Below are 21,421 nucleotides of genomic sequence, written 5' to 3'. Positions count from 1 at the left end.
TTAGAAGGGAATTTTTTTATTGAGTGATTTTAGAAGATGTTTTGGATATTGCAAGTATATAGGATGTGGTTGTGATGGAACAAGTAATGGAACCAAAGCCCTGTGTGTAAGTAGTCACTGAAGCTAACCAGGTAGCTGAAATTTCTTTCCCCCAAATTTACTCAAAGAATGTGAACTTTGTGCTCTCAAACTATGGTTCAGGCACTCCAGACTTTTTTTCTGTACCTTCAATTCTCTCAGATTTAAAAAATTATACTAGAGAAGAGGACTTTTGCCTATGAATACAAACAACATTGCAATCTGTATCCGAAAACATTCTTTTCAATAGACTGTTAGGTTATGGGTACAAGTAAACACTTGGATATAAGGCAAACATTTAAAAGTACATTTCAGGTATTAAATTATGAATGATATGGAACAGTTGCCATTAAACTTTCCACTGAATAGTGTTTCATGGCACAAAAATAATCTATTTTCCTGATACTTTTTTAGTATGGATACCAAGACAGCATGACATCAGTTGTCTTCTAATTTTGTTCCAGTTTGATTTTAAAAACCCACATGTTCATGCTTAAAAGATAGCATTATGTTTAATAGGTGCTAGGAAACCAGGCCACATGGACCAACCTACCTAAATTTACTCTAACCCTGAATTTTTTTTAACACCCAATACATGAATTAATTGAAATCTGGATTTCTCTATAAGGAGATGCAGAAAGTCTTGTAGTTATTTTAAAACAAGGTGCTCCTATTTACTTATCAGAAACAAGACCATCTCAACAACCCAACATTTAAATAATGAACTGATGAAAATACTTTTAAAAACCATAAAACTCATCTCTATCACATTCTTAAGTAAAAATCAATCTTCACTTTCTTAGTTATAAGCAATCCCACAGACATTTGAAAATCGGAGGGCAAACTAAAATAGTTGAATAAAGCCAAACTTTTTCAAACTAAGTATTTGTTAAATGTCATATGTATTGTCTACCATCAAGTGATTCAATATTTTACTATAGAGGATAGCATCTATTTTTGAAAAATGTGAGAAATTAAAAAAAAAAACAAGGCAACAACTTTGGGGTCTGAAACATGAAATATACTGTAAGATATAGTCTACCAACCAGAAATCACCTGTTTTACTTGCTACTTGCTAAATTTCTTTAACGCATTCTAAATTATTTTATTTAATTTATTTATTTATTTTTTGAGATGGAGTTTTGTTCTTGTTGCCCAGGCTGGAGTGCAATGGTGCAATCTTGGCTCACTGCAACCTCTGCTTCCAGGGTTCAAGTGATTCTCCTGCCTCAGCCTCCGGAGTAGCTGGGATTACAGGCTTGCAACACCACGCCCAGCTAATTTTGTATTTTTAGTAGAGATGGGGTTTCTCCATGTTGGTCAGGCTGGTCTCCTGACCTCAGGTTATCCACCTGCCTCGGCCTCCCAAAGTGCTGGGATTATAGGCATGAGCCACCGCACCTGGCAACACATTCTAAATTTCAAAGTGACATAACAATAATTTTTAAAAATTCCAACACTCCAAGGCTGGGCGCAGTGGCTCACACCTGTAATCCCAGCACTTTGGGAGGCCGAGGCGGGTGGATCACAAGGTCACAAGATTGAGACCATCCTGACTAACATCATGAAACCCCATCTCTACTAAAAATACAAAAAAATAGCCAGGCATAGTGGCACATGCCTGTAGTCCTAGCTACTCGGGAGGCTGAGGCAGGAGAATCGCTTGAACCCAGGAGGCGGAGGTTGCAGTTAGCTGAGATCACGCCACTGCACTCCAACCTGGGTGACAGAGTGAGACACTGTCTCAAAAAAAAAAAGAAAAAAAAAATTCCAACACTCACTCCAAATATATCCTTTAAGTATCTAGATGTACAACAGTTCGGCTCACAAACAGGTGGGACTAAAGCCTTTGAACTTGTTACTTATAAACATTAAGAATTTGGACCCAATTATCCAAAGATCCATTTACTAGCTCATAATGCAATTTGTGTTAATCAGCTGTACAAATCAACCACCTAATAGCAGTAAGATGATTCTAATCTTACACCAACAGAAACAGCAACAAAATTAGAAAGTAATATTTTAGTAATTAATCAATAAAATAGCACTGGGATAAAATGAAGAGAATTTCTTGTTTCAGCTTATCAGTAAGTCTGCTCCTCATTTGTAGATAATGAGGATAAAGGTATCACAGCCAAATATGGGAAACTGCTCTTTATTTAGACCTTTGGGACAAAATTAACTTTGGTCACATGTTACTTAAAAAAAAAAAAAAAATCCAGTTTTACATATTTCTAAATAGATAGAACTAAATGATCAGAGAAATCATTTTTTCTGTAAAAATTGGCCAAATCTTATCAAAAATCTAACATACGATATAATCTAAATTATAAAAAGACTACTTGGGATCATAATATTCCAAATGTATGACAGTTATAACTCCCATCTTAACAAGTGTGAAAAGTACTTGCTCTCATGTTGCTTTGGTCCAAAAGAGTAGAGCTAACTCAGTAACAGGAAACTAAGTACCCAATCTTTTGCCAAAATTAATTTAGATTGTGACTGGCATAAATTTCCATGATGAACAGCTCTACTATAACAAAGAATAATTAAAGAATACTTTTCATGAACATATCACAGTATCAAATACATTTTTATAAGAGAAAAATATGAAGGAAATGATAAAATAGCTATCACAAACAAAAAGCGTTTCCCCCATATGGTGAATTAGAGGGCTGATGATGCTAATATGAAAGTAAGTTGAGTACTGTATTTATTTCTTATTTTATACAACTCTTACTCTTTACAAAAATGGTTATAGTCATGCCCATAAAAGTGTAACCCATGGCATTTGAAAGCAAACACTCCTTGTAATTATTTAAAAGGGCCTTTTTAAAAATTATAATACAAAGGTCTGTGCTCTATAAGCAGTCCTCCACTGTGCATTATAACAATAAGGCTTACTTTTAATACAAAGACTAAGTGTTTGGGAGTTATGAACCACTGGATTTAACAAACATCATTTTATAATTGCTTTTTGCATCTTTTTTGTTTTTGGGATCCTCCACTTCATCAGGGTGCTCAGGAGCTTGGAGTTCTTCAGCAGATTCTTCTTTCTCTGACTCTGAATCGCTTTCAGAATCATCTGGACTTTCAGGATCAGGTGAATCATCATCGTCGTCATCATCATCTCCAGCTACATCACCTTCTCCATCATGATCTTCTACCTAAAACATCAATCAACAGGCTCTTTTAAAAATAAACATTAGCCCATACAAAATCTGAGAAAGACCGTAAGTTCTGTCAGTCTTAGAAACACTCTACTTTGTAGCCATTAGAACAACAGCTTTAAGACTTGAGTGGAATTTTAAGAAAGAGCTCTGTCTGGCTAGGCCCAGTGGCTCATATCTGTGACTGAGATTCCAGCTACTCAAGAGGCTGAGAGGCAGGGGGATTGCTTGAAGCCACAAATTTGAGACCAGCCTGGGCAACATATTGAGACCTGTCTCTTTAAAAAAAAAAAAAAAAAAAAAAAAAGAAACTTAAAAAAACAAAAAAGAAAAATTAGCCAGGCATGGTGGTGTGTGCCTGTAGTTCTAGCTACTCCAGAGGCTGAGGTGTGAGGATTGCTTGAGCCTAGGAGTTCAAGGCTGTAGTGAGCTGTGATCATGCCACCACATTCCAGCCTGTGTGACAGAGCAAGACTCCGTTTCTTAAAAGACAAAAGAAAACAAGAGGGGAGGTGCTCTGAAGACCACATACCTATCTCCCCTCTCCTAGTTTGAAAACCACGGTATTATATTTTCCCGAAAGAAACAATCTTTTAAATTGATAAGGCATGTTAACCACTGACCTTTATGTGGAAATCAGTTATAATTGTTTTGCACATTGTATTACTTTGGAGTAAACAGTAGTCACACATAAATTCGTAATATAAAAAGAGATCACTTAGGAAACAACTGAAAAAAAAAGCTCTCTTAAACCATTATTTTAAACTTACATGAAATATTTTACTTAACTTGTGAGCATGTTGTTCACGCCTATTAAAAATGTGCCCTGGCCAGGCATGGTGGTTCACGCCTGTAGTTCCAGCACTTTGGGAGGCGGAAAGATCACTTGAACCCAGGAGTTTGAGACCAGCCTGGGCAACATAGCAAAAGTCCATCTTTACAAAAAATACAAAAATTAGCTAGGTGTGGTGGTGCAGGCCTATATCCCAGGTCCTCGGGAGGCTAAAGTGGCAGTGAGACTGTGCCACTCTACTCCAGCCTGGGTGACAGAGTGAGAACCTGTCTCAAAAAAGGGTGAAAGGTGCTCTGATGATTAAACAGCATTTTCATTTTTAGAAAACACACTTTTAAATCCTTAGAAACAGGCCAGGTGAGGCTGGGCACGGTGGCTCAAGCCTGTAATCCTAGCACTTTGGGAGACTGAGGTGGGCAGATTGCCTGAGCTCAGGAGTTCAAGGCCAGCCTGGGCAACATGGTGAAACCCTATCTCTACTAAAATACAAAAAATTAGCTGGGTGTGGCATCATGTGCCTGTAATTCAGCTACTCGGGAAGCTGAGGCAGGAGAATTGCCTGAACCCAGGAGGTGGAGGTTGCAGTGAGGTGAGATTGCGCCACTGCACTCCAGCCTAGGGGCAACAGAGTGAGACTGTCTCAAAAACAAAACAAAACAAAACAAAACAAAAAAAAGGCCAGGTGTGGTGGCTCACGCCTGTAATGCCAGCACTTTGGGAGGCCAAGGGTGGGCTCACCTGAGGTCAGGAGTTTGAGGCCAACCTGGTTACATGGTGAAACCCCATCTCTACAAAAATACAAAAATTGGCTGGGCATGATGGCAGGCGCCTGTAATCCCAGCTACTCAGGAGGCTGAGGCAGGAGAATCACTTGAACCCGGGAGGTGGAAGACATCACACCACTGCACTCCAGCCTGGTGACAGAATGAGACTCCATCTAAAAACAAACAAACAAACAAAAAAAACCCACACAAAATCCTTAGGAACATCTCTTCTGATTACCTACAGAGACTAGTAGGGCATATACAATTATTTTTAAGATAATTACATACAGAGAGCTTTCTACATGGGATTCTTGATTGCTAGGGTAATCTAACAGCAGTAAGTGGTACCAAATTGAAAACTAATCTTCCCAATGAAAATAAGTTAATTACTACCTCACTGAAGCCAAGTCCACAATGTCGCCGGTATCTTCCTGATAATTTACTATCCATACTTTGCTGATATTGAGATTCCAGTTCTTCATTAATTTTCTTGTCTTCTTCTCCTGCATGTCCAGGATACTTTAGTTATGTTTCAGTCAAATTAATAATTTACACAAAAACCCATAATACAGATGCCATTATACTCAGGGCTGATTTATCTAATTGTGACTAATTTTACTATGAATTTTGAGAATTTATGCCATAGGTGGTTATCTAATAGACAATAAAATGACTGATGTTGAGATAGCATAAATATTTATTACTAAACACTTTGGGTATTAAATGTTTTAGCTTACTTATAATAAGTAGATGTTCTCCTGAAAGTTTTTTTCCTAGTCACCTAATAAAAACTCTCTAACAAACAGAATTATCTATCTTTGAACAAAAACACTGAAAAAAGCTAGGCACTTCTGTTCAGCAAACGGCTACATAAAATGGTCATGTACTGACTCTCCTTTATGCCTTCCTTTGCATATCAAGTTTATCAGAACAACTTAAACTTTAAAGCAGCAGTTGCCAACCTGTTTGGCACCAGGGACCAGTTTTGTTGAAAACAATTTTTCCATGGATGGGAAGTGGGGGTGGTGGTGGTTTCAAGATGATTCAAGTGTATTACATTTATTGTATACTTTATTATCACATCATAATATATAATGAAATAATTGTACAACTCACCGTAATGCAGAGGCGGTGGGAGCCCTGAGCTTGTTTTCCCTACAACTAGACGGTCCCATCTGGGGGTGATGGGAGACAGTGACACCCTAAGGGTGTTGCTTATGTCCAGTCTACTCTGTAATCTTGTTTGGCTGCTGTCACTACAGAAAACCCTGTTTCACAAAGACAGGAGGTTGGAAATAGAAGCAGGCTTTCCAGTGCTTTCGTGGCAATCTCAGAGTATTCCACTTTGTCTTTAATCCAGAATGTATGGAGATGTGAAGTTGTCTCAAACATACTTTTAAGGGCACCGTCATTTGTGATCTTAAGCAGCTGATCCTCTTCTAGCATGAACAAAGTCGATTCACCTGGCTTATTCACAAATGGGTTGTGAATCCATTCCTTCCCAGTTTGAGGCTCTTTCGTGGTTGGAAAACAATACTCAAACTCTTTGAAGGCTGAGATAGGTGATCATGTGCCAGGTGGGAGAAAAAAGGTCCTGGCTCAGTCTCTTTTAAAATCTCTGCTAATGTTTGAAACATGTCAAAAAATCCCAATGTTCACTTGTGGCCCCTATAATACCAGTTTGGCTTCGAATGCAGCCACTTTATCTGCCAACTTGAATACAGTTTTGTTCTCCCCTGAGTATGTCACACAAGTAAGCAAGGTTTTTTTTTTTTTTTTTTTTTTTTGAGACAGAGTCTCACTGTCTTGCCCAGGCTGGAGTGCAGCGGCATGATCTCAATCTCGGCTCATTGCAACCTCTGGCTTTCAGGCTCAAGTGATTCTCGTGCCTCAGCCTCCCGAGTAGCTGGGATTATAGGGATGCGCCACCACGCCTAGCTAATTTTTGTATTTTTTAGTAAAGATGGGGTTTCTCCCTGTTGGCCAGGCTGGTCTCAAACTCCTGGCCTCAAGTGATCTGCCTGCTTTGGCCTCCCAAAAGTGCTGTAATTACAGGTGTGACCCACCACGCCTGGCCAAGTAAGCAGGTTTTACGACCCATTCTGTGTCAACAAAATGTGCTGCCAGTGGTGACTTTCTCTAAAAAAAAAAAAAATCTCTGGAGCGGCTATTATAACTGAAAAACTCTGGCCAGTGATCTACCTTTAGGAAGCCATCTCTGTTGTGTGTATAAGAGACATGTGTGCTCTGTGTCCATCTTCTCACAGAGCTACATGAACAGATGTGAATTAAAGGCATGTACTTTAATGTGGTTGAAAATTTTAATCACATCCTGCAAAATGTTAAGTTCAGGTGACATTTTTCAACTAGTCAGCATCTCTATGGATGACACAGTACACAGACTCACATTCAGAAGCAAGCTCTTTGACCTGAGTAGTGAAACCAGAAAGCCATCCAGTCATGGCAGCTACTCCATCCCTGCATATATCGATACAAAATTCCAAATTCAGTTTTCCTGATATGTAATTATTTATAAGACTTGAATAGTTCTGCAGCTGTGGTGTTGGTTGAAAGCAAAAGTGCACACAACATATCCTCATGCACATCCTCCTGAAAAATGTATCACACAAAAACAAGCATTGTTGCTTTGTTGTCAACACTGCTAGACTCATTAACCTGGATTGCGTACCACAGTGACTCATTAATCCTCTCTAACAATTGTGCCTCAATATCCTCTATTTCATGAATTCATCTAGTTATGGTGCTAGCCAGAAGAGGAACACGTGCCACCTTTTGAACTGCAGCCCCTCCTAAGAGTTCACAACAGACATCCTTAGCAGCAGGCAGGATCAACTCTTCACCAGTAGTAAAGGGCTTCTTAGCTTTAGCCATGTGATTAGCCATTAAGAATGATGCTCTCACTGCAGACACATTTGATGAAGTGGTGGCCTTCAATAATTACTTCTGTTCTTTGCGTTCACGATTTTTTCTTTTGAAAAACGCCAAAGGCTTGTCTTTTAATGCATGGTGCTCAGTCTCCATGTAGTGAAGCACTTTTAAAGGCTTCATGGCTTTTCTGGATAGCTGGTCATCATATATTAGACAAAGCAGGTTTGGAGAATGTGAATCAGCTGTTGCAATGAACCTGTAATTTAAGTAGGACTCTTGGTATTTTGTTTTAAATGCAGCTTTCTCTTTGTTGGCAGTATTAGAGTCTTCTGGTGTCTCATCATTGGGTCTTTCTTCCTTTTCAAAGAAGCTCTCCAAGGACCTTTTTTTTTTCCTCATTTTGGCTAGGGTTAGCTTGTGGGCTTACCAAAATTGTGACTGAGACAAATGCACAGTGCAGGAAAGAGGCACGGAGGGAAGTGGTAAATAAAACAATGGGCAGGCCACATGCAGACCAAATAAATGTCAGATTCTGACTTACAGCCTACCACTAGATGCAGCTTGTCACTTGCCACTCACTGATAGGGTTTTGATATGAGTTTGCAAGCAGTTGATTTATTAAGGTCTCTGTGCAGTCAAGCCTCTCTGCTAATGTTAATCTGTTTTTGAAGTCACTCCACATCACCACCTCAGTTCCACTTTAGATCATGAGGCATTAGATTCTCATAAGGAGGCACAACCTAGATCCCTGGCTTGCACAGTTTGCAATAGGTTCAAGATCCTATGATAATTCAATGCTGCCAGTGATCTGATAGGAGGCGGATCTCAGGTGGCCATACAAGCCATTGGGAGCAGCTGTAAATACAGATAAAGCTTCTCTGGCTTGCCTGCTGCTCACCTCCTGCTATGTGGTCCAGTTCCTAAGAGGCGAGGGATGGGTACCGGGGGTTGGGAGCTCTGCTTTAAAGCTCTCAGATTTAAAAGAGTAAATGTGGCAGTTGAAATATTTTTCCATTCTGCAAAGTACGGGAACTGTTTTTTGCCTTATGCAGCAATACAAATCAATTTGAAGTAATTAACACTAGAAAAATAAAAGATCAATGAATTTCTTTTTTTTTTTTTTTGAGACAGAGTCTCGCTCTGTCGCTCAGGCTGGAGTGCAGTGGCCGGATCTCAGCTCACTGCAAGCTCCGCGTCCCGGGTTTACGCCATTCTCCTGCCTCAGCATTCCAAGTAGCTGGGATTACAGGCGCCCGCCACCTCGCCCGGCTAGTTTTTTGTATTTTTTAGTAGACGGGGTTTCACCAGGTTAGTCAGGATGGTCTCGATCTCCTGACCTCGTGATCCGCCCGTCTTGGCCTCCCAAAGTGCTGGGATTACAGGCTTGAGCCACCGCGCCTGGCCAGATCAATGAATTTCTAAAATGTGCTACGTATGCTATGTTAGCATAATTTAAATAACTTAAAACGTATGCTATGTTAGCATAATTTAAATAACAAAGTTTTGTTGAACATAATCTAGGTCACTGTGTCTTTTATTAATAATGTCCAAGATTAGGGTCAGTTTTAAATAGGCAAAAATTTCACTTTTCAGCACACCAAATACCCAAATTCATTTTCAGTTTTTATTTAAAAATGTTCTTCCCTAAAATTATTTTTAAAGCTTATTTCTTCAAGCTCTGCAACTAGTTTATATTCTTCAAAGATTTTAAAACAAAACTTACTGAATACACAAAACCAGAATATGCCAACTATGATATTATATGCTAATATACAAAGAACAAAAATTCTGTACATACCAGAGTTAACAAGATGAGGCATAAAACCTCACTACAATTAAAATATATGTTCTGAATCAGTAAAAATGGGGACAGAAAAAGGTTAGTTTCTTGGTTAGAATATCATAATGACATATACTCTCATCTTTCAAAAATCAAAGTACATGAAAACTGATACTTTATATATGTAACATGTTTACCTATTATGTACTTCTAATTTTTTTTTTTTTTTTTTTTTGAGACAGAGTTGCACTCTGTCACTCAGGCTGGACTGCAATAGTGTGATCTTGGCTCACTGCAACCGCCGCCTCTCAGGTTCAGGCAATTATCGTGCCTCAGCCTCCCAAGCAGCTGGGATTACAGGTGTGAGCCACCACACCTGGCTAATTTTTGTATTTTTTAGTAGAGACAGGGTTTTGCCATGTTGACTAGGCTGGTGATTTGCCTCAAGTGATTGGCCCACCTCAGCCTCCCAACATGCTAGGATTACAGGCATAAGCCACGGTGCCAAGCATTTTTTTCTCTCTCTCTCTTTTTTTTTTTTTTGGAATTTAAGAGATGAGGTCTTGCTCTGTAGCCCAGGCTGGAATGCAGTGGTGCGATCATGGCTTCATTGCACCCTCAAACTCCTGGGCTTAAGTGATCCTCCCACTTTAACCTCCCAAGTAACTGGGATTACAGGCATAAGCCACTGCACCCCAATTCTAATATTTTAATAATTTACACAATTACATGCCAAAGTAGAATATCCTGAAACGTGAACACACACTTCATATTCTGAATATAGCACTTCTGTTTTAATTACATTTTACTTTCTTACCTGTTCGGAAGTGAGATGTTGATTTGTGATCTCCTATAACAAGACGACCAGTATGTTCTTTCTATAAGAAGGTTGAAAATGTATTAGCATTTGAGACCACTAATTTAACCTTACTGGGTATCTACTATGTGCTGAAAACTATTCTAGGCTTCTGGGACACAGTGAAGACAAAAGATTAAATTAGAATCTCTGCCTTTAAGGACCTTACATTCTAGCAAGGGTAGGAATGGGGAAGGGAGACAGGCAAACATAATCAAATTATTTATACTACGTTAGAAGGTACTAAGTGTGATTAAAACAAAACAGACCTGAGTAAGGAGTACAGCAGGTTGGAATTTTAAATAAGATGAATAGATAACTAGAAAATTGAGTCAATCTAAACATTTTCTTTCCTAAAGGCCAGTTAAATGACTTGCTTTAACTTCCCACCTGCTCTTTCTGCTGCCTCAAGTATATCTCATGGAGAGAAAGCAAATGAGATTTAGTTAGACAAAAATGAAATAATTAAAACTTATCATGTATCATATAAAGTGATAGATCTTATTACAATGTATCACAATCATTAGCTATCTCTTTACTATTTGACAATAAACTACTAATCTCAACTTGTCAAAAATAACAATTTACAACAATCCTGTACTCTAAACATAAAAATACATCTGATTCAATATTACCAACTGATTAAACTGCATAATTACTCTCAATTTAATCAGTTCTATCCACTCTTTATGGTTCATATTTAGTTTCATAAGCGCTCATTAAAACACCGTGTGAAGGTGAGAATAAATGTAACTTTGGAAAGCAATCTTAACCAATCATCTGTGAAGATATAGTAACAAACCTTCCTATTGTGAAAAAATGGCAGGTACAGTCTCCATACACAAAAATGATATTACTGGAAAACTTCAAGCGTTAATGCTCATTGCTTTATGTGCCATTAACACATAAGCAAATCAATAATTCAGTGTGTTACTTGTTTAGGTTGCAAAACTGACAGCCATTAACAAGATTTTAATATAACAGCATCAAGTTATTCCAGGATGATGACAGTATTGCACTGATCTATTCATATGCTGTTAGCTGGTTCTTCCTGTGACCAATATTCATGATAGCTGGCTAGGATTACAAATATACTTTGTGGCCACAAAATGGAATAAATCTAAACAGCCCACATGAAGATCAAAGCTACAATCTTGGCGTCACAAAGAATTTAATCTATGGGCCAGGCGCAGTGGCTCATGCCTGTAATCCCAGCACTTTGGGAGGCCGAGGAGGGTGTATCACAAGGTCAGGAGTTCAAATGGTGAAACCCTGTCTCTACTAAAAATACAAAAATTAGTCGGGCATGGTGGCAGGCACCTGTAATCCCAGCTACTCGGGAGGCTGAGGCAGAGAATTGCTTGAACTCGGGAGGCAGAGGTTGCAGTGAGATTGTCTCAAAAAAAAAAAGAAAAGAAAAAAAAGAATTTAATCTATACTCAATAATCTATCTACTAGTTAGTCAACTTCCATATATTTTATATTAGGATGTTCTTCCTAAGTACTTGAATAATTTTCATTCTACTAAGTTGAATATGGCCCCTAAACTAACACTTACCTTACATATGCTTAACAAATCTTTTAAGTCCTCACTTAATTTTCAATGATAGGTTCTTAGAAACTTCAATTTTAACTGACTTTAGTTGAAACAACCTATAATGAAAACAATTTTCCTCCTTATCAGTGTTACAGTGAAACAACTTTATTGTCAGTTTGTTAAAAGTTAGTTTCCAAGAACCATAAGGGATGTTGAGGACTTAGTATATTTGCATGAAACGAGAGAAATTGCAGACTATTTTCTATGACAAATTACAAATTGGGAAATCTGGAGTAATGAGATATTATACAAATGCTTTATTTAAATAGGTCTCAGTGTTTTACATGACTTCTTCCTATCCCCAAACCCACTGTTGTAGTCTGGCTAACTCCTTCTCATCCTTTGAGATTCAGATCAATTCTATTTTGGGGAAGCTTTCTTGCACTGCTAAACTACAGTTAGCTGCCCTCTATGATTCTACAGCACTATGTGCATGGCTTTCTCACAGCAATTACAATTCCGTATTGTTATTATCTGGTTTCCTCCATTACATAATAGCTCCAAACATGTATTATTGATCTATATGACCACCCAGGATCCAGCACAGTAGTAAGTAGTCTATAATTGTTGGAAAAATGAATGAATGTATTCCCATGTGTATAACAAAACAAACAGCAGGATTTCATTTTAAGGTGCTTAAAAAAAGAGAAAAAAGCTTTCCTATTTCTTTTTCAATTTAGTTTTTAGGAAGACTATTGGGACAATGTTAGGAAAATAAATTTACTTGCTTAAAAAGGTAAGTATCTAGAGATCCCTGTATAAACTGCTAGGATAAAGAAAGGTTTTTACAAGAGATATTTTCCTGGCACTTGTTTTATACAGTTGACTCCTGAACACAGGATTAACCTGTGTGGATCCACTTACACTTGAATTTACTTCTGCCTGTGCCACTCCCAGACAGTAAGACAATCTCTCCTTTTCAGCCCACTCAACATGAAGACTATGAGGATGAAGACCTTTATGATGATCCACTTCCAATTAATGAAGAGTCAATTATTTTCTCTTCCTTATAATTTTCTTGATAACATTTCCTTTTCTTTATTGTAAGAATACAGGATATAATAACACCCAAAATATGTGTTAACTGGTAATTATGTTATCAGTAAGACTTCCAGTCAACAGTAGGCTATTAGTAGTTAAGTTTTTGGGAAGGTGAAAGTTATATGCAAACTTTTGACTGCCTGCAGAACCAGCACCCCTAACCCCCACATTGCTCAAGGGTCAACTGTACCTTCTATTAACGTTAACCAACTGACAGGCATTTCAAAGTATCTTGAACACTTTTAAAATTAAGATTCCCCTCCCCCCGTCCTTGGTGTTCTACACATTCAGAGAGACTTCTCTATTTAGTAACAAACTATAGAAATAATCTCTGAAAGTGTAGTCTTAAAATTAGGTTTTTGATAAAGGATATTCCTGTAGTTACTACTTCAAAGGCTGGTGGGAGCTATAAAATATGACAGGCTTTTCACTTTGGCCAGAGGTTCCCACAAGATAACCTACCCAGAAGAAATATCTTCTATCAAACCACTGGGCCAACACATGGCAAATCATAAACTTTGACATGTCTTTTCTCCTATACAGCCTCCTTGAGCCAAATTTTTCTCTGTGCAGTCTTCAAACTTTATGGACAGAGAATCCTAGAATGGCTCAAAAATAATACAAATTTTATGTGCTTGGTTAGACCAGACGTATTTCCCAAAGCCAAAATAAATCACACAGAACAGGAAAATGGAATCCAAGTATATTCAGTCCTTCTTACTTAGCATACACAAAAATGGCAATATTTTCACAGAAAAGGTAAAAATGCACACCATCTGATGCTTACCTTTCCTGCACCCATAAGTCTCAAGAACTTTTGTTTTCTCTCTTCATTACCCAAGTCTGCTGCCTCCCAATTGCTAGATCCCAGCTGGAAAAGAAATTGGTTATTATTATTATTTTTTTTGCATAAAAATAAGTGTTATAAAATCTAAAGTCTACCTGTAACTCCTAAGTTTTTTTTTCCCTGTCAGTTGTAACTATAAACAGGGTTCGTTTTTCTTGTTTAGGAAGTTAAGCATATTCATCACATTCAAATTTACTCCTTTTCTATTACCTCACAACAGAATCCTTCAGTTCTTCTGCAGCCAGAGCTGAGTCTCAAAAGTTTGCCTGTATCAGAGTCACCTAGAGGGCTTGTTAAAACAGACTGCAGGGCTACAGCCCCAGAGATTCAGCAGGTCTGGGGTGGAGCTCTAGGATTTGAATTTCAACAAATTCTTAAGTGATTGCTGATGCTATTTATCTGGGGACCACACTTTGAGACCCACTGCCTTGCAGGGTCCTAGAGCACCTAGTACTCTGAACTTAGACGGCAGCCACAGTTGTTAGTTGAAGTTAAAAATTCTGGCTTTATCAGTGAGCTAACTTTTAAGAGAGAAAATTTTAACTTTTCAGTTTCCTTTTAGAGCAGTTCTAGTTATTTGTTAGGATTGAGATGTCATTACTTTTATTCTTTCTTAAAAGTCTTCCAAAGAACAAAGAGAAAACTTATTTTTTAAAAGAACAGACTAAAACTCATTCTATTGCAATTATCAAATGAGTCCACTGAACTCTTATAAATCTAGGAAATACGATGGAATCCCAGTGAGCATATTTTTCCCTACATTTTGAAACAAATGTGAAAACTGTTGTTTTTTAACAGTTCATTATTTATAAGTCATTATTCCCAACTGTGCTAAAAATAACTAAAATAATTTTTAAGATAGCTTTCTCATTGTATTGTCCAAAGTATTTCATCATCTTTCAAGACATCATACCTGTTGTCTACTTTTAGCTTTCATTGAACACAGATGGGAATTCACAATTTTTCATTTTCCATTCAAAATGGCAAGGAGAAAAAACTGACAGAAGGCATTAACTATTATCAGATGAAGAAGGTGAATGCAAAATGACAGGCAGTCATATTCTAGACTAATGATGATAAAATTAACTGCAAAAATCTCAGACTATGAGTTTTTGGATGAGAAAATGCTAGAAGACTTTTCTCCTACCCAAGAATCGACAAGAAAAAGAAAAAAAAGAAAAACAAGAAATGTACTCTCACTGGGAGAGCCATCAGCAGGAAGGACAATATTTTACAGTAAGAACCAGGATTATTCTATTTTCTAAAAGCAGGTGTGACTGTTTTATTTCATCTTTTACAATGTTTATGCATCAAAATTTACTTGACTTGGTTGAAAATGGACAAAGGGTGAAGGCAGATGTGTATACAAGGTGACTGGAAGGAAAATGAAATAAAAATATTCACTGAATGTATCATTCTAATTAAGTTTATAATCTAAAAATAAAAATGTTTTGCAATTATGGAGCAAGGATGACAAATCCTTTTTCAACACAAAATTGTAAGCAATAGAAGGTTTCAAAAATTCTTCAAGTATTGTTTTTTGATGATGCAAATGCGAGACGGGTTTGAACTTCAAGGGTCCCTTATAAGTGGATTTTTTTCTTTTTTTTTTTTTTGAGACGGAGTCTCGCTCTGTCGCCCAAACTGGAGTGCAGTGGCCGGATCTCAGCTCACTGCAAGCTCCGCCTTTCGGGTTCACGCCATTCTCCTGCCTCACCCTCCCGAGTAGCTGGGACTACAGGCGCCCGCCACCTCGCCCGGCTAGGTTTTTTGTATTTTTTAGTAGAGACGGGGTTTCACCGGGTTAGCCAGGATGGTCTCGATCTCCTGGCCTCGTGATGCGCCCATCTTGGCCTCCCAAAGTGCTGGGATTACAGGCTTGAGCCACCGCGCCCGGCCAAGTGGATTTTTTTCAACCAAATGCAGATCCATCCCAAGTATATGGAAGGCTGATTTTTCCTATTCTCAGGTTCCACAAGGGTGGCTGCGGGACTTGAGTATGCAAGATTTGCCAAGGAGGTGGGTGGGTCCTGGAACCAATCCCCTACATTTAGCATACTGAAGGATGACTATATGTACATCAAAATCAGGAAAACACAGAATATAAATTTCGGTTTGCTATTGTTAAATTCACATAAAAATTCCTAATAAAGTTGTTTTGCACTATCTCCCTTTATTCTTATTTCTAAAAATTGTAAAAGACTAAAAGAATATTTAAAAAAACACTACTTCCCCTGAGCATATGAGAGTTAAAGCATTTGTAGCAACCTGGACCCATTTGCGCTTCTAAATTCTCATTAGTGGAAGGGCTTATATGCTCTCCTAATTTTGGTTCCCTAAGTTCCAAATCTCTACTTCTTTCCACGTGACCCCCTCATATATTTTTATAGGCCATTTAGTTCTTAACTATTTCTGGCTCAATATAGTTAAAGTAATGGTGAAGCTTCAGTTCTGACTCTCACTAAATCACTGGCTCTATAAGCCAGGATCTGACATTTAACTTAATTTTAACTCATCTGTAAAGAGATGCCTTTTTAAAAGACTGTCTTAAGACACCGAGGCACAGAGAGGCTAAGTGACTTGCTTTGATCCTCTGACCATCCTGTTTTTTTTTCCACATCATACTGTCCATGATCAAATGAGACAGATGAAAGTGGTCTATGAACTCAGTTATACAAATGTACAGCATTAAGTTAAAAAAATTGTGTAAAAACCAACTTTCTTGATTCTGCTTCTATTAAAAGAGTAAAACATCTTCAGTGTTTATATAAATAACCCTGTCATCTACAACTTCTAATCCCAATGTTTTAAGGAAATAACATTAAGTCCTGCCAGTTCTTCTTTTCAAAGCAGCACTCCGGGACCGGACTGGCATCAGGAACTGGTTTCATGGAAGACAATTTTTCCACTGAGAGGATGTGATAATTTCAGGATGATTCAAGTGCATTACATTTATTGGGCACTTTATTTCTATTATTACTACATTGTAATCTATAATGAAATTAATTATACAACTCACCATAATGTAGACTCAGTGGAAGCTTTGAGCTTGTTTTCCTAAAACTAGACAGTCCCATCTGGGGGTAACAGGAGACAGTGACAGATCATCTGGCATTAGAGTCTCATAAGGAGTGTGCAACCTAGATCACTCACATGTGCAGTTCACACCAGGGTTCATGCTCCTATGAGAATCAAATGCCAACAGGAGGCAGAGCTCAGGTGGTAACGCAAGCCATGGGGAGTGGCTGTAAATACACATGAAGCTTTGCTGGCTGGCCCACAGCTCACATCCTGCTGTGCAGCCTGGTTCTGTGGCCCAGGGGTTGGAGACCCCTGCGTTAAAGTGCAACAGTACCTTGTCCAAATGCTGCTTTCTGAAAAGCACGTGGGTGCACTATACATTTTAAGAGAGGTTCCTTAGCAGTTACTCCCCACTCTTCCCACTTCCTGTAAGATAGCTTTCATTTCTCCACTCCAAGCCACTGAAACTACTTTTAAGTTGTCTTCATCCTTAATACGCTTTCCTACAGAACTGCAATCAATTTACTTCCTCAATACATACCCTGGTGACTCTTAGAATTTACTCCTATATTGTCAGCATTTTTCTAGAGTTGTATTCTGTGATTTATTATCTACTTTTAATATTAAAAAAATGTTTTGTTACTCCAATTAGATGTGAGGTCAATGCATAAGTAAACTTCAGGCCGGGCGCGGTGGCTCAAGCCTGTAATCCCAGCACTTTGGGAGGCTGAGACAGGTGGATCACGAGGTCAGGAGATCGAGACCATCCTGGCTAACACGGTGAAACCCCGTCTCTACTAAAAAAAAATACAAAAAACTAGCCGGGCGAGGTGGCGGGCGCCTGTAGTCCCAGCTACTCGGGAGGCTGAGGCAGGAGAATGGCCTGAACCCAGGAGGCGGAGCTTGCAGTGAGCCCAGATCGCGCCACTGCACTCCAGCCTGGGCAACAGAGCGAGACTCCGTCTCAAAAAAAAAAGAAAAGAAAAGAAAAGAAAACTTCAATGATCTCTTACATACCGTGAATGCTCATTAGAAACTGTTTCCCAACTATATGTTACAGCTAGATTTTTTTTTTTTTTTTTGAGATGGAATCTTGCTCTATCGCCCAGGATGGAGTGCAGTGGCCGGATCTTGGCTCACTGCAAGCTCCGCCTCCCAGATTCACATCATTCTCCGGCCTCAGCCTCCCTAGTAGCTGGGGCTACAGGTGCCCGCTACCACGCCCGGCTAATTTTTTAAATAGAGACGGGATTTCACTGTGTTAGCCAGATGGTCTTGATCTCCTGACCTCGTGATCTGCCCGCCTCGGCCTCCCAAAGTGCTAGGATTACAGGTGTGAGCCACTGCACCCAGCCTGCTAGTTTTTTTTTCTTACAACAGCTTGGAGGTATTTTAATGAATGTATTACTTATGGTTAAAAAAAATTTTTTTTTAAATACTGGCTGGGCGAGGTGGCTCACACCTGTAATCCCAGCACTTTGGGAGGCCGAGGTGGGCAGATTGCTCGAGTCTAGTAGTTGGAGACCAGCCTGGGCAACGTGGCAAAACCCGGTCTCTACTAAAAATACAAAAAATTAGTTGGATGTAGTGGCGCACACCTGTAGTCCCAGTTACTGTGGTGGTCATGTGGGGAGAGGGGGTTGAAGCAGGAGGATCACTTGAGCCAGGGAGGTGGAGGCTGCAGGGAGCACTGATTGTGCCGCTGCACTCCACCCTGGGCGACAGAGAGAGACCCTGTCTCACCTGTCTCAAAACAAAAACAAAACCCAGGTACTTAAAGATACGCTTACATGATTGGGAAAGGTCTTAAAGGTCGTCTAGTTTAAACTGATCTCTTCCGAAGCTGTAAACTTAATGACTTAATCCCTTTAACTTTGTGAAATTTCGTATCACTTGGAGATTTCTGTCAAGCTAAAAGATACTTCCAAACAGGTGTCTGACATCCTAGCAATCAAGTCACATTTAAAGATCAGGAGGAAAACAATGTTAACAGCTTTTTAAGTGAGCCAGGTTACTCAAAAACGTGAATCAATTCCTGACAAAACCTGAATTACCATATTAACAAGATCTAAAAGCCAGCAGCAGAAACAACAGAGAGCAAGAATAAACTTCTCTAGATGCCCATTCATCTCCAAATCTTTATTGATAGCTAATCTTTCTGCAGAGCTGAAGTCGATTCCTTTAAAGACCCTTACTATTCCGGTCCTCGCCCCACCTCCCACTCAGAGGGGCAGGTCTTAACACCATCTCATTTGCTACAAAGTAGTATTCAGTAGGCTTTTAAAATTTTATGAAAAGCACTGAAATAGAAAAATTTAAAGCTCTATGTATTCAGAAATTTACAGTACTTTAAGCAAAACCGAAAAAAACTGAGATATCCCTTCATCATCCTTAAAGATGACCTCTCCGTTCCCTCTCCAACAATTTCCCCATCAACGTTGCCAAGACATTTATCCATTGTATGAAGAACCTAGTTTTACGTTTACTGGTTACCTACTGTTTCCATGACACTGCGCTACGAGCTAGGGCAAATATACAAAAAGGCCGAAAATAAGCGTCATATTTCTCTCCGAATTCCCAACACCCAGCACTGCAGTAAATATTTAATAGGTTACTTTAAGGGATAAACCGTTTGCTATTAAAACCTATGAGGTGGGGGCTGGAGAAGCGAACGGCATTTGATGGGGAGACGAGGTAAGAAGAACGAGGTATTAATATCCGACATCAGAATGGGCTTCTAGGTCTCAACGTCTTAGACCTCACCACCAAAGCCAGTACCAAATTACACCCGTGGCACAATTTTCGGCTCAATACTGTTCTCGGTTTACCCTTACTAGTGCAGCTAAAGTTAACTATCAACGGCACATTGCAAAAATCATCCAGGCAGGAGAATCTGTCCAAATGTGCACGAACATTTCGACATTGTCACAGGAACATTTAGAATCCAAAACAGGGAGAGTCTTGCCGTCTCTATCGTGAGTACAAAGGCCCGAGAAGGCACCCTTATCGGCCCCCCAAAACGCAGTAAGAAATCCCTTGACTAAGCTCTTTACTCCTCGACCCTCCCAGATATTCCTTCCTCAATCCCCTTTCCTACGCAGGTCTTCGGCTCCCAGCGTGTGGGCCTCTTCAAACCTTCTGACCCTCATAAAGATTAAGGGAGACGTTTCCCACTCATTCTTCTGGTTTCTCCCCTGGGCTCTCCCGCTGCGGGCCACCTCAGGCGCGACCTCCTCCAACCACCCTTCCTGGCCTACTCCAGCCTTTAGTAGGCCTCAACCCTCTGCCACTCCGCCATTGTTATTTACATCGTCATCTGGGGAGGCCGAACGCTTCACCCCATGCGGGTGAGACTCTCTGGCAGCACTCATCCTTGCAGGGATCCCGACGAAAAATGCCGAACCCTCTAGCCGCTCTCCCCAGCCGCAACACGAGCAGCCTGCAATCCACCACCGGCCCAAGCAGCGCCACTCCAGAACGCAGAGCCCCTCCGGGCCTTCTCTGCGACAGTCGTCACCGTTGCGGCCCCTCGCCGCCCCGGGGCACTTTGGGAATTGTAGTTTTCTGATTCACCGCATACTGGCCCGAATAACAAAAATGTGTCGGTGACTAAAACTACAATTCCCAGGAAGCCCGGAGGCTCAATTCGCGCTGTGTGGCGGGAGTGCTCTCAGAGGCCCCGCCTTTGGCTGGTGGAGGGAGCGTTCCCGCGGATGAGTATGGCGGTGAGCGTTGACTGAGAGCTTCGTCGCCACAGGAGGTGGCTTAGAGGGCTTTTTGCTTTTCACCGTGCGATGCTGCCCTACTGGCAAATGTATCATCGTAACTAGGCACCTGTGTTTAAATGTAATGTTTCAGGCTGACTGAATCCTCACGAATACCCTCCACCCAGGACAAAAACCTTAACAAAAAATGGCTTCTACCATTTCCACCCTGGTGTTCTCCATTGCGCGCAGGGGATTTCTAAGTGGCCGGTGATGCTGCTTTCTAAAGGTTTTGATGAATATTTCGCTATTTTCCCATACAGAAATGAGTTCAGTATGTTGTTAAATGTTGGCTAATTGGCGGTTATTGAAAACGGGGATTCAGCTGAGGGAAATCTGTTAAGTTTTCATATGGCTTTGTGTGAGGTGGGAGTGCTCCTTACTGACCTCTCTGCGGATGTCTGGGCACCGTACGGTAGGGGCCTTCACCAAGCAAAGTCCATCCCTGCTACATAAGCCCGCCCCCTTTTTTAAAAGTAACTATTGAGATGAAATTCACACATAAAAACCATCTTAAAGTGTACAGTCCAGTGGCACTTAGTACATTCACAATCGTGTGCAGCTGTCACCTCTGATTCCAAGACGTTTCACCACTCCAAAAGGAACCCCAGTGCCCGTTAGCAATCCCTCCCCATTTCTCGCCCTCTCCAGATTCAAGTGATCACTCCTCTACTCAAAAAGCCTTGCATTTAAAAGTATTTATTGTTAAGATACTGGAGACTATCTCCTACTTTATCAAGGTGTCTGAATCTGTAACCAGGTCTGAACTTAACTTTCTGTCAGAATCCTTGTCCTTAGTAATTCTGAAGCTTTCTCACCTT

At 39.8% G+C, this 21,421-nt stretch overlaps 1 protein-coding gene across 1 annotated transcript; it reads right to left on the bottom strand.

Annotated features, from left to right (window-relative positions):
* Positions 1 to 20,379, bottom strand: C15H11orf58 (chromosome 15 C11orf58 homolog). The gene is made up of 5 exons (XM_010363077.2): positions 20,145 to 20,379; positions 13,756 to 13,839; positions 10,292 to 10,352; positions 5,199 to 5,308; positions 1 to 3,245 (listed from the first exon to the last, which is right to left on the bottom strand). Exons 1-5 carry the CDS (start codon positions 20,205 to 20,207, stop codon positions 3,012 to 3,014), a joined length of 552 nt encoding a protein of 183 aa, XP_010361379.2. The 5' UTR covers positions 20,208 to 20,379; the 3' UTR covers positions 1 to 3,011.
* Positions 20,380 to 21,421: the final 1,042 nt, after the last annotated feature.

The sequence above is a fragment of the Rhinopithecus roxellana genome, chromosome 15 (genome assembly GCF_007565055.1).
Source record: "Rhinopithecus roxellana isolate Shanxi Qingling chromosome 15, ASM756505v1, whole genome shotgun sequence".
Lineage (NCBI taxonomy): Eukaryota > Metazoa > Chordata > Mammalia > Primates > Cercopithecidae > Rhinopithecus > Rhinopithecus roxellana.
This window is presented reverse-complemented; position numbering and strand designations above follow the sequence as displayed.